Source organism: Aptenodytes patagonicus, chromosome W (genome assembly GCF_965638725.1).
Source record: "Aptenodytes patagonicus chromosome W, bAptPat1.pri.cur, whole genome shotgun sequence".
Lineage (NCBI taxonomy): Eukaryota > Metazoa > Chordata > Aves > Sphenisciformes > Spheniscidae > Aptenodytes > Aptenodytes patagonicus.
In genome coordinates, this window is record NC_134981.1 from 19,073,240 (window position 1) to 19,085,516 (window position 12,277).

Below are 12,277 nucleotides of genomic sequence, written 5' to 3' on the forward strand. Positions count from 1 at the left end.
TGATTGCGCTGAGATACTTGATCTAAGAATAATGTTATTTATCCATCTTCTACAAACAAAAAGACCTTTTATTCTATCAGTTCAAGCTTATCTAAGCCAATAGAGTCATCAAATATCCCCAATGATAACCTTAGAGCAAAATGTAATTTCTTTGTCTGTATTGCCAAGGCTGAGAGAGTATGTGATACATAGACGACTGGTTAAGAAGAATAAGGGGAAAAAAAGGCACCAAGCATTAGTACAAATACTAGCAAGTCTGAGATTCATTACCCCAGAGATACCTAAATAGATTTGTAAAATGTCAGCCTAAAATACAAATACTGCTCTCTTTCTGCATTCATTCAATTCAGTGGTGCTATTCTAGATTTACATGCATGAGACAGACAAATGCCAGTCATGTAAAGATACTGGAGGCTAAGCAACTAAGTTTTCAAATATAAATCTGTATAATCTTGCATAAATCTGTCTGAAGTTGTTTCCTAAGATTTCCTGTCCTTAAGTTGATGCTTTCTAAATCACATGTAGGTGAAAATGCCACGGCATTCAAGAAGTTTGTAAGACCTTTTTTGTAAATTACTGTTTACCTAGATTCTGTTCTTTGTGCATCTCTCTATGCATATAAGACTGCTGTGGACAACATCCTCTCCTACTTCAGGCTATAAAGAACAAATCAGGCCAAATTATCCTCTGTTCCTTTTTACCAGCACAAAAGAATTTTTGCAGTGTCTTTTTCCCATATGTCAGGAGTCCCTTTCCTCTTGGGCAGTCAGGAACAGTCAGTCAGTACCAATCCTCTTGGAAGTTCCCAGCGACTTTCTTTTTATGCCTTGGCTATTTTCCTTAGAATTGCTTCACTTGCAATTTATGGAAAAAGTAAGAACAATCACAGAGGATTTCTCTGCAGCAAACAGAAGGCTGGATAGAAAGTATGACACAGGCACTTGCACTAGAGGGATCATGTCTGAGTCCAATTAGGCAGGAACTGGTATTTAAAGCCAGTAAGAATTATGACAGACTAGCTTCTCTTTATTCTCTTGATATTCCTCACCTCCCCTCTTACCACTTATCATACTCAATGCTTTCATATGTACAGCCACTTCCTTCATATATATAATCTTTTATGGAAGAGTAAATAAATCTGCCATTTCCTTCCTATACTGCTATTAATGAGAGGTGCCACTGCCAGAATTACAAAATTGCACAAATAAAATTAATCTCTGTTACAATTTTGCTGTGCAGCATATAGTAGCTTCCCCCTCCCCACTTCCTTTTTTTCTTAAGCATATAGGGAAGGGGGCAGTTGACTAGGTAAGTGTATCCACTTATGCAGACAAGCCAAAAAATAATCAGGTGTTTGTATAAAGGTCTTCCCTGGAAAGAGAGTCACCTCTTTATCCACTGCCAAACTGCAATAAGAACAGCAGTTTAATAAATGCAAAATGGATTTCTCTCATGAAAGGCAAAATTTTTTCTACGAGATATTGCATCCATTCAAAAGAATGAAACAGGGCATTAATTGCAGTCTAATACAACATACCCAAAGGAAAAATACTTTCCAGTCAAATACCCAACAACATGCAATATGCTTTTGCAGAATGAACAGATGGAAGGAAAAAAAAAAAAGCTTTTTAACCTTAACATTCATAAAAGAGTTTACTCAGAGAAAAGGCCTTGTATGACTTTCTAGGACTTTGTGACTTGATTTTAATAATAAAAGTTTAATTATTACAATTCCTTTCTGCACTTATTTTTTTTGTCAAGATGTTTTTTCCTTGTGTCATATATCTTCCCCTCCACCAGCTCTTCTGATAACATTTTGAATAATTCCCACTTCCAGAGTATGGAGACACTGGAGAAATACAGAATTTTCAATTGCACTTTAAGAGCATTGTCACAGCACCAAAATGAACATAGGGACATAGCTTGAGTGAGGCAAAGCCACAGAAACAATAACCATAATTTTCTTGGATGTTTTCAGTGTTGGAATATTATTGCTGCAATTTTTAATAGCTATTGATATCTTTTATTCAGACCAGAAATGCCACTGGCTAAAAAAAGTTCCTGCTTAAAGAAAAGGAAAGAAAGGTTCCAGGATCTTTGCAATATAATGTAATTCAATACATGGCACAAAAGGGGCTGAGACTGGCCCTACCTGCCCACGTCAAAAGCTCTCCAGTAGAAAAGAAAGTATCTAATTGTCAAAGTCAGCTCTCAGACTAAGTGTTCCCCTTGTGTCTACAGAAGATGAACAGGGAGAAGGGAGAATGAAGTAGGATTTTTCCATCATCAAATTTTCAACTGCATTAAAGTTATCTAGGACCACAAGCAGTTGCTCTAACTTATTTAGGGACTGAACCAGAGAGGCTGAGGCATAAGACACAAGGCTCAATTCTCAGCCCCCCACCTACCTACTAAGTACCTAAGTACCTACCTAAGCTCCAGTACTTAGCACAGGTCTTATACTATTTTCTCACTGCTTTCACACTTGGTGGCTAGAGTAAAAACCCTGTAAATTCTAAAATATACTCCAAGCTGAAATACGTCGTGACCAAGAAGTTCAGCTACTTCAATTCTCTTCTCAAACTTCTCTCCCTGTATCAGACGACCAACATCATAGATTTTGGGAACATGAATGTCTTCTGGGGCAAATGCTCCTATATCAACAATTTCTTCCACCTACAATGAGAAAAAGGAAAGTGAAATTATTTACAAAAAATATTCCATGAGAGAATTTATTAGCAATGAAATTTTAAATATTAAATATACAGTGGATCAAATCACTTAAGAAAACCAAGAAATGGGACAAAATAGATATACCCTTTGACACAGGCTATTTTAGATGCTTCTTTCCTCTTCTTTCATATGCATCAAACTGCACATTTCTTTCAAAGGATATTTCTACATACAAATTGAAAGTAGCTGATGTTTTAACAGCCCAATTTGTACAACCACCTTAGAGATATACAGTTACATCAGAGTTTTTTGTACCTACAAATAATTTCCATCCAAACAGGAGGAAACAATATGCTGGTAACAAAATGTCAGAGTACAAAGCAGAAGTATGAATTTTAAGGATACAAACCGAGAAGCTGGTTTGAAGTTTCTCCATAGTGTACTCAAAAATAAAATTGTAAACATTTGAGCTGTAATAATTAATTGTGAGAAAAATGTGAAGATCTAGAAGTCTCTACAGTTAGTGAAACAGATATTCAGCACAAAATGGCACTGATCCACACATAGTACATTTGAAATGTCACCTATTTGGAGCACCACAGACATTAGGGTTTTCCTTCCTGCTATGTCTGAGTTCAGGGTGGACTAGCTGGAAGCCCCGCTATGGCTAGATGCCTGCAGCACAGACCCTCAGCCATGTCTTGTGCTTTTCCTGGTAAATCTCAGGTGCAGAGAGCACATCTCATCCTGTCACAAAACAGACACTACTGTTGGGGCTGCATCCAACTACAGAGAAAATGTATACTGTTAAAGCAATGGGTCAAAGATAACATCTGAAACAATCTACTCAAAAAGATATTAAATAGTTTCCAAACTGCTTTATCATCAGGAACTAGTTAAACTTTCAGGAATGTCCAAAGAAGTCTAAGAATCCCAAAACAAGACCCAGGGTATGACATATCAGTAGGGTTACATCACTTAGCAGCCATCACCAATGAAGCAACATTAAAGAGCTTAAAATTCAGTTTGACATCCTACTGTTACTGCACAATGTGATCAATAATAAAATCTATAGCACATCTGATTGATAGACAATTACCTTCCTACTGTGCCTTGCAGTGTGACAATAAACAAACCAACCAACCCACCATAAAAGCAACAGAGGGAAAGGAAAAAATAACAGACTGAAGTTATTCCATTAAATTGATGGAATTGCTTGTTTGACGATTTGCACAGGTAGGTCTATATAATTCTGTATGCATCAAAAAACAAAAGTGATAAGTGACAGCTATTTTCTTACTTCCTTAAATTCATTCATTTGGATTTTTGCACTATTTTCCTACTGTAAAATTAATTACCTGAATTAAAAGTATGAGGAATTACTTTAAGATCCAGCAATCTACTAGTCCCTGTATTATCAACCAACCCAGCCTCCTGCAGCAGGCACACCTAAGGAGTGATTGCTTCCTAAATCCTTCTTAAAATCTGGTTGTTTTGATATAAGCCATCAATGAACTCACGCTGGTTGTGATCAGGTTTTGTGACTTGTGCTTTCTTGATAAAATGAGGTGATTTCATAGTGCTCAATACAAAATTTTACTATACTCAACTGGATGATAGTAGTGACAACAAAAACTGGAACATAATTGTGTTCTCACCTTTTAATTATAAAGTGCCCAATTTGTATTCAGTACCTAAGTTCTTAACACAAAATGAAACATAACCATCCACACAGAATAGATATAAAATTGCCTTCTCAGCTCTGGAAAAGGCAATTTTAAAAATAATTTTTTAGATTACATTATGTAATTATTTTTCAATCAAAAAATTAAAATAATGGGAGAAGAGCCAGAGGAAAACAAACAAAACCCCCACAATCTGTGAACAAATTCTTCATTTGTTAAGGGCTAGCTAATGGCAAAAGAACCTGCTTAACCTGTACTAGGTACGTCTGCTGAATAAGGTAACTGACCATATCCCAAATCCTTCCACTCCAGAACAGAATAGCCATTAACAATATTAGCTCTACTGGAATGATATCATTTAACATTTTTGCAAACAAAATGTACATTGCTTTAAATACATTATTCCTGTACTTCATTGCTTATTTTCAAAAAATATTAGATTGAAAGCCTTTGAACTGATTAGAAGGTAAAAATAAGTAACTGTCATTTTTTAATTAAAATTATTCATATATTATCAAGAAGATTCGAAACAAAAAAAAATTAGCTTTAACCTCAACAAAAGATTATATTTTCTTACTCATATCAGAGAAATGACAAATGAAAAGAGACTGAAAGAGATCTCATTTCCTACGCATTCAAAGAAATGTGACTTAAAGGTCAGGAGATAAATTTAAGCTTTACTTTCAAAAATGAACTAAGAGGAATTTAAGTACTGAAGGAAGAGGTGGAAAAAAATCATAGATTTATTTGCACCATCCAAGAAGGAACTCTTTGTATTTCCCAGGTTATGCAAGTCCAACTAAACCACCCTCAAATTCAAGGAATACATCTAACTAATGATCAGACCAGAGCATGCTAAGCACAAGACATATAGGAAGGTAATCAGGGTAAAACAATGTAGCAGCAGCTATCTTGTAACAAATTATGTCGCTGGTTCTCTCTGGTAAGAAAAAGAAACCCCCCAGGTATTTCAATAAAGACGATGAAAAGACACATCATCTCAAAATGGCACTTTATGTGCACACATGTATTAGTTATCCTCCTTATTTCAGATGTTCATTATAGACAGTGGTAGTTTGCAGAGATTTCTGAAGAAATACTTTACATGCTACCACTTTCTTTTTCTCAGTGAGGGATCAATGTGATCCATTTCACTTTCAAAATCATAGCAGATATCCCAAACCCCCAAAATATTCAAGATCAATAAAACTTTTCCGCAGCGTTAAGTTTTGAAAAAGGTAGTCAGAGTATTTTTCAAGAAAAAGATTGGAAGAAAGAAAACAACTGATGGTAGGTATGTCACGTGGTTTAGACACTTTAAAGAGATTAATCAGAAACCACAGGAATTTGGGTATCAAGAGACTGTAAGTAATAAATTTTAAGAAAAATAAAACTTTTCTTACGCTTAATCATTATCCTTCCTGAATGGTGCCTGGAAAGGAGAGTGCTAGACATACATGGGAATAAAAAACAAGAATAAAGTGCTTCACAAAACCAAAAATATTATTTGACACTGAAGCTGACAGAAACATGTTAAATCAGTCCTTCACGTCATAAAAAAATAAAAGCTTTTGTTTATCACACCCTAATGAGAAAATTCTGATTTCTTTCCTTCTAGCAATGGTGAAGAATTCTTTAACACATCTGATATTCAAAGTCATAACAAGTATGACCTCTAATCTCCTGATCATACCAAGTTTTCTATTCTGTCTCTGTGTTTATTAATCAGGGGGAATAACCTGTGCTGAAGCACATCAAGCCAATATCAACTGGCTTAAAATTCTTACACAACTTATATAAACTGCTTTTATATAAACTGTTTGGTTTTTTAACCCTTCCCTCCCCAGCCCCTTCAAAATAGAAATACATTAATCATAGGTATATTGCTGTGTCTGATTCATCTGAATTATTGAAAGAAAAATTCATCTCTCTCAGAAACCTTCACATTCATTTAGCAATTTTTGTTCTTCTTGTGTCTGAAAGTCCAGATGTTGCCTTGAAGTGGGTGGTTGGGTGGCCAACTTCACATAACTCGTCTGGTTCTTCCCTTTCCCATAAACCTCCTGGCAGACGTCTAAACTGGATACATTTGGTTAGCGTATGTTCAACCCTGATGGAATCTGATGTAATCCTTCACAAACAGCAAATCATTTCTACTTGGATGATGGCTCAATTTACTCCCTTAAATCTGGAGTTTCTTAAAATCCCAGATTAGTTCTAATTTTGAATGAATGAAGCACTTTACATCTACCATCACATTTCTGTAAAATTTAAGACAAAAACCATGTAAAAATAGCTTTTCTCAATGCATGAACGCCAGGAGGAACTGAATGCATACATAGACAGCTCAGGAAAATCAAGGGATAGTCTATTTCGGTGTGCGTGGGGGGACGGGAGTCTTTTCTAATTGCTGGTGGCAAAGGCAAACACAAAGCACATAACCCCTTTTAAATGCCTTATAGGAATTGACCAAATACCACAGCATCAAGAATGTGCTGCTGTCCAAGCTAGGAAGCCTGTTTCTCAGCTGGCCTCATCCCAAAACGTTACAAAAGCTACAAGACTCTTCATAAGACACAATTCCCAAAAAAAACCCCAAACCAACAGAGCAAAGCAACAGAAACAAAAGTGCATAAGAAGTTGTCTAATTCACTGAAGAGAACAAGGGTGAACCATGAGACATCAGTATAACTTCCATCAGCCTGGAATTCAAATAGGCAAAAAATTTAGCACAAAAATGCAAGCGTCTATTTCTATATATTATATTACATATTACATTACATTACATTATATTATATTATATCTATAATAAAAAAAACCCAACCTGTTTAAACATGAGGTTGTTTTAAGATTTGTTTAGCTATCACTTTCTCCAGTTTAATCATAAGTGGCAAACTAATCATAGAATCATGGAATCATAGAATCATTACGGTTGGAAAAGACCTCTAAGATCATCGAGTCCAACCGTCGACCCAACACCACCATGCCCACTAAACCATGTCCCTAAGCACCTCATCTACACGTCTTTTAAATACCTCCAGGGATGGGGACTCAACCACTTCCCTGGGCAGCCTGTTCCAATGTTTAACCACTCTTGCAGTAAAGAAATTTTTCCTCACGTCCAATCTAAACCTCCCCTGGCGCAACTCGAGGCCATTTCCTCTCGTCCTATCGCTAGTTACCTGGGAGAAGAGACCGACACCCACCTCGCTACAACCTCCTTTCAGGTAGTTGTAGAGAGCCATGAGGTCTCCCCTCAGCCTCCTTTTCTCCAGGCTAAACAACCCCAGTTCCCTCAGCCGCTCCTCATAAGACTTGTTCTCCGGACCCCTCACCAGCCTCGTTGCCCTTCTCTGGACACACTCTAACACCTCAACGTCCTTCTTATAGTGAGGGGCCCAAAACTGAACACAGCATTCAAGGTGCGGCCTCACCAGTGCCGAGTAGAGGGGGACGATCACTTCCCTACTCCTGCTGGCCACACTATTTCTGACACAGGCCAGGATGCCATTGGCCTTCTTGGCCGCCTGGGCACACTGCCGGCTTATGTTCAGCCAGCTGTCAACCAGCACCCCCAGGTCCTTTTCTGCTGGGCAGCTTTCCAGCCACTCTTCCCCAAGTCAACTAAGGAACTAAGTACTGGAACTAAGTTCCAAGGAATTAAGGAACTTAGTATCTAATTCATGGGAATATCAATGGGAGTGCATTTCCACACACTGGACTTCACAAGTGCACATTTTATATAAAGCAATTTAACATAGTTTGGGGAAAAAATTGAAGACTAGGCTACTTTCAAATAAACACCAGGAAATTTAGCCCATTGGGAAACAGAAATAGAAAACTACTCTGTAGCCCTCAATCATTCTTTTACCATCTTCTGTAGCCTGTTAGAACAGAAATAGTCACACTTGAAAAGAAAAATCAGCATTGTTTCAAGTCAAGAAAGTCCTGATATCTCAATACTTTACTTCTCTTTAAATCCTCACTTTCTTAACTGAATAATTCTATTCTATAGCATTTGCAGGGAAGGATGCTGCAAGACTAAAATCTGAGCTACTAATTCAAACGATTAGTCCAAAATTCTCACTGCAGCAATAGTTACAAGGCTGCAGCTTTTCAAATCTCGGTATTCTGACCTGAAAAAATGCATGTTTCATGTCAGTAGGCAATTGCTGACACTGTGAACTTTTTGTAAGATTTTCAGTTTGAATATCAATTCTTTCTCATTTTGTACTAGAAATCTCCATCAGAAATGACAAAAGGTTATTAATAGCACAGAAAACAAATTATTGCTTTACAACACATAAATAAAAGTATATATGCATATACATTCCTTGAATCACGCCTAAAACTCTCTCTGCACCATCTCTTCAGTGATATAACCATGTGAAAGGTGATTTAAAATGCAAATGCTGATAAATCATTGATTAACGCATCTTACACACAAAGCAGGGCATAAGAATTATCATGAATTCATTGTACATATTAGTACATAAAATGAAAAGTTGAATCTAGAGTATTTTTAAATCCTATTCATTTTCAAATTCTCATGACACAGGACATGAATACTGTTAATGAAATACACTTCAAATGAACAGTATATCAGGCTTTCTACAAAGTGTTATGAAAAAACCCTGAATTTAGCTTTAGGAGCAAGCAGAGGCTTTCCATCAGTTTCCCCAGCACACTGACTTCCTGGCAATCTGCAGTATCTACTGATCAACCATGGACTTGCTTTAGCTTGTTCTTTTTGAATGTCATATTTGTTCTTAACATATGTGACAAGAATAAAAGGAATTTTTTTCATTAAAGATTATATTCACATCTGCAGTGAACTTCTGAAGTTGAATGCTGAGAAAGCTCATGATACTCCTTCAAGAAAGTATCAATTTAGAAAGAAAAAAAATGAGACAAATAAAAGAAAAACAAATTCATCTCTTCCAGCACAATGTTGTGTTTAGGTAAAACTGTCTGAACAGCAGCCAGCAACAATTTGATCTGCTATGCATTTTAACCACTTAACATTCACTACTCCATCAATTAAGTGCCAAATCTGAACCCACATAATTAGAGGTTATATATAAAAGAAAAGCAACAGTAGAAAAAAAAATAGCTAAATTAACTATTAAAGAAGTTTATTCACCTGAAAATCAGAAACATGTAAACTAAATATAAAAAGAACTACATTATGAACTCCCTTCTAGCCTAGTCTATTCCAGTGCTTCTCAAATCATTATGAGATGGTTTGCACAACAGCTGTAAAAATGTTTTGTTGTTCTGTTCTGTCTTTTCATTAACACATGCACACACAGAAGCAAGGAATAAAATACAATGAAGGCAGCCCTAGGGAGTGCTAGCGACCAGAGGCGCTGCAACCAGGGTGGGCAAACAGGGCATGGCACGTCAGCCAGGGCGTGGCGTGGCAGTTGGCGTGGCAGTTCACGCAGAAGGGCACACAGGGAGGGCCACCCTCTCTTCCTGTTATTGGTCAGCTCCATCTGCCCCTCTTAGTAGAATGGTGAGCACTCATCTCAGTGCGAAAGCAGGGGTTTCTACAGTGACAACCCCCGAGACGTCCAATGCTTCCACCCAGACACAACCGCTAAGGAAGGAGATTGCGGTGCAGACCTCAGGTTGCAACGAGTGTCCAGACCTTCCTCCTGAGGCACAAGCAAGTATCTGCAAAAGATGCAAGCAGGTCGAGGATCTGTCACACCAGGTGGCTGAGTTACAGGAGACAGTGAGAAGACTGCGTGGTATTAGAGGGGCTGAAGAAGAGATAGATGAGTTGTTTCACAGCCAGTCTGTTATGGCTGACACTACTCAGAACGAGGCATTGTGGACCCTGGTGACCCACAAGAGCAGGACTCCGCTTCACTCTCCGCCCTCCTGCATAACAACCAGGAACAGATATGATGTCTTAACAGCTGAAGACACCTATGAGAAAGCTCTGCAGGAAGAAACCGTACCAGCAGCACACACTAGAAACCACAAAAAGAAACAATGAGAGCTCGTAGTGGGTGACTCTCTGCTAAGGGGCACCAAGGAACTCATTTGTCAGCCTGACAGGAAATCATGTGAAGTTTGCGGCCTTCCAGGTGCTAAGGTCCAGGATGTCACTGAAAGGATGCCACAACTTGTTAGAAATACGGACTATTACCCACTATTACTCTTTCATGTGGGCACGAATGACACAGTGTGCTGGTTTTGGCTGGGGTATAGCTAATTTTCTTCATAGTAGCTGGTATGGGGCTATGTTTCAGATTTGTGCTGGAAACAGGGTTGATAATACAGGGATGTTTTTGTTATTGCTGAGCAGGGCTTACACAGAGTCAAGGCCTTTTCTGCCTCTCACACCACCCCACCAGCAAGTAGGCTGGGGGTATACAAGAAGTTGGGAGGGGACACAGCCAGGACAGCTGATCCCAACTGGCCAAAGGGATATCCCATACCATATGACGTCATGCTCAGCATATAAAGCTGGGGGAAGAAGAAGGAAGAGGGGGACGTTTGGAGTGATGGTGTTTTGTCTTCCCAAGTAACCGTTACGCGTGATAGAGCCCTGCTTTCCTGGAGATGGCTGAACACCTGCCTGCCAATGGGAAGTAGTGAATGAATTCCTTGTTTTGCTTTGCTTGCGCGTGCGGCTTTTGCTTTACCTATTAAACTGCCTTTATCTCAACCCACGAGTTTTCTCACTTTTACCTTTCTGATTCTCTCCCCCATCCCATTGTGGGGGGAGTGAGCGAGTGGCTGCGTGGTGCTTAGTTGCCAGCTGGGGTTAAACCATGACAGTCCTTTTTGGCGCCCAACGTGGGGCTCAAAGGGTTCGAGATAATGACAGATTTGATTGGAATGTGCTAGATTGAATTTATAGCTGTTATTGCTGTTTAGCTATTAATTGACAGGCTCCTGTGCTTGCCATGGGGCTTGCTTGCTTTATTGTCTAGTGCTCGTTAGTGGCTGCTTTTTGCTTTTGCTGCTTGCTGTACTGCTTATCATCTTACTCTGCTGTGCCTGGGAACACTTTGATAACAGCAATGGCCATGTGCCTGGGCTGGCAGATGGCCAGGGCATCGCTACTGTTTCTGTGCTGCTGTACTGGACAGGCTGGAACTCCAGTGTGAACTCGAGTCGAAGGGACTGTGACCTGTGGATGAGTCCACGCGGGAGCAGGACACCCCGAAGCATCTGTGGCTGTGGATAAGCGCATGCCTGAGCAGGTACATCTCGAAGCATCTGTGGCCGTGGTTATGTCTGTGCCACAGCAGGTATACCTCTGAAGGGATTGTGGCCCAAGGATAAGTCCACGCTGGAGAAGGTACACCTCGAAGCATCTGTGGCTGTGGATAAGTCCATGCTGCAGCAGGTATACCTCGAAGCATCAGTGGCTGTGCATGAGGTTGTGCTGCAGCACCTCAAACCGCGTGGCCATGGATAAGCCCATGACAGAGCAGGTACTCCCCTGGAGGGACTGCAGCCATGGGTAAGGCCATGTTGGAGCAGGTTCACTCCTGAAGGGACTGTGGCTGTGGGTAAGGCCATGCTGGAGCCAGCATATCTCTGAAGGCATTGTGGCCCATGGAGAAGGCCACGCTGGAACAGGTGCACCTCAAAGCGACTGTGGCTGTGGATAAGTATATGCTGCAGCAGGTGTACTCCTGGAGAGACTGTGGCTCATAGATAAGGCTCCACTTGGAGCAGGTACAACGCTAAGGGACTGCAGTCTGTGGATAAGTCCAAGCCAGAGCAGGGGCAAGGGGAGGAGTTCATTGCAATGTTAAACCCAATGGTCTGGTCCAAAGGGGCCAGGGGTAGAGATTGTAATGGAATCTCACTCACTCTGGGGGAGTGAGTGAGCGGCTGTGTGGTGCTTATTTGCTGTCTGGGGTTAAACCACGATACATGGCAAGCTGGAA

General features: G+C 39.7%; 1 protein-coding gene across 1 annotated transcript in view; it reads right to left on the bottom strand.

Moving 5' to 3' along the window:
* Positions 1–12,277, bottom strand: part of LOC143172181 (succinyl-CoA:3-ketoacid coenzyme A transferase 1, mitochondrial-like) — a 92,952-nt gene that overhangs the window by 35,181 nt on the left and 45,494 nt on the right. Inside the window, exon 7 of the mRNA XM_076361432.1 lies at positions 2,566–2,676. Coding sequence (XP_076217547.1) covers positions 2,566–2,676 — 111 coding nt within the window. The remainder of the gene's footprint in view (positions 1–2,565; positions 2,677–12,277) is intronic.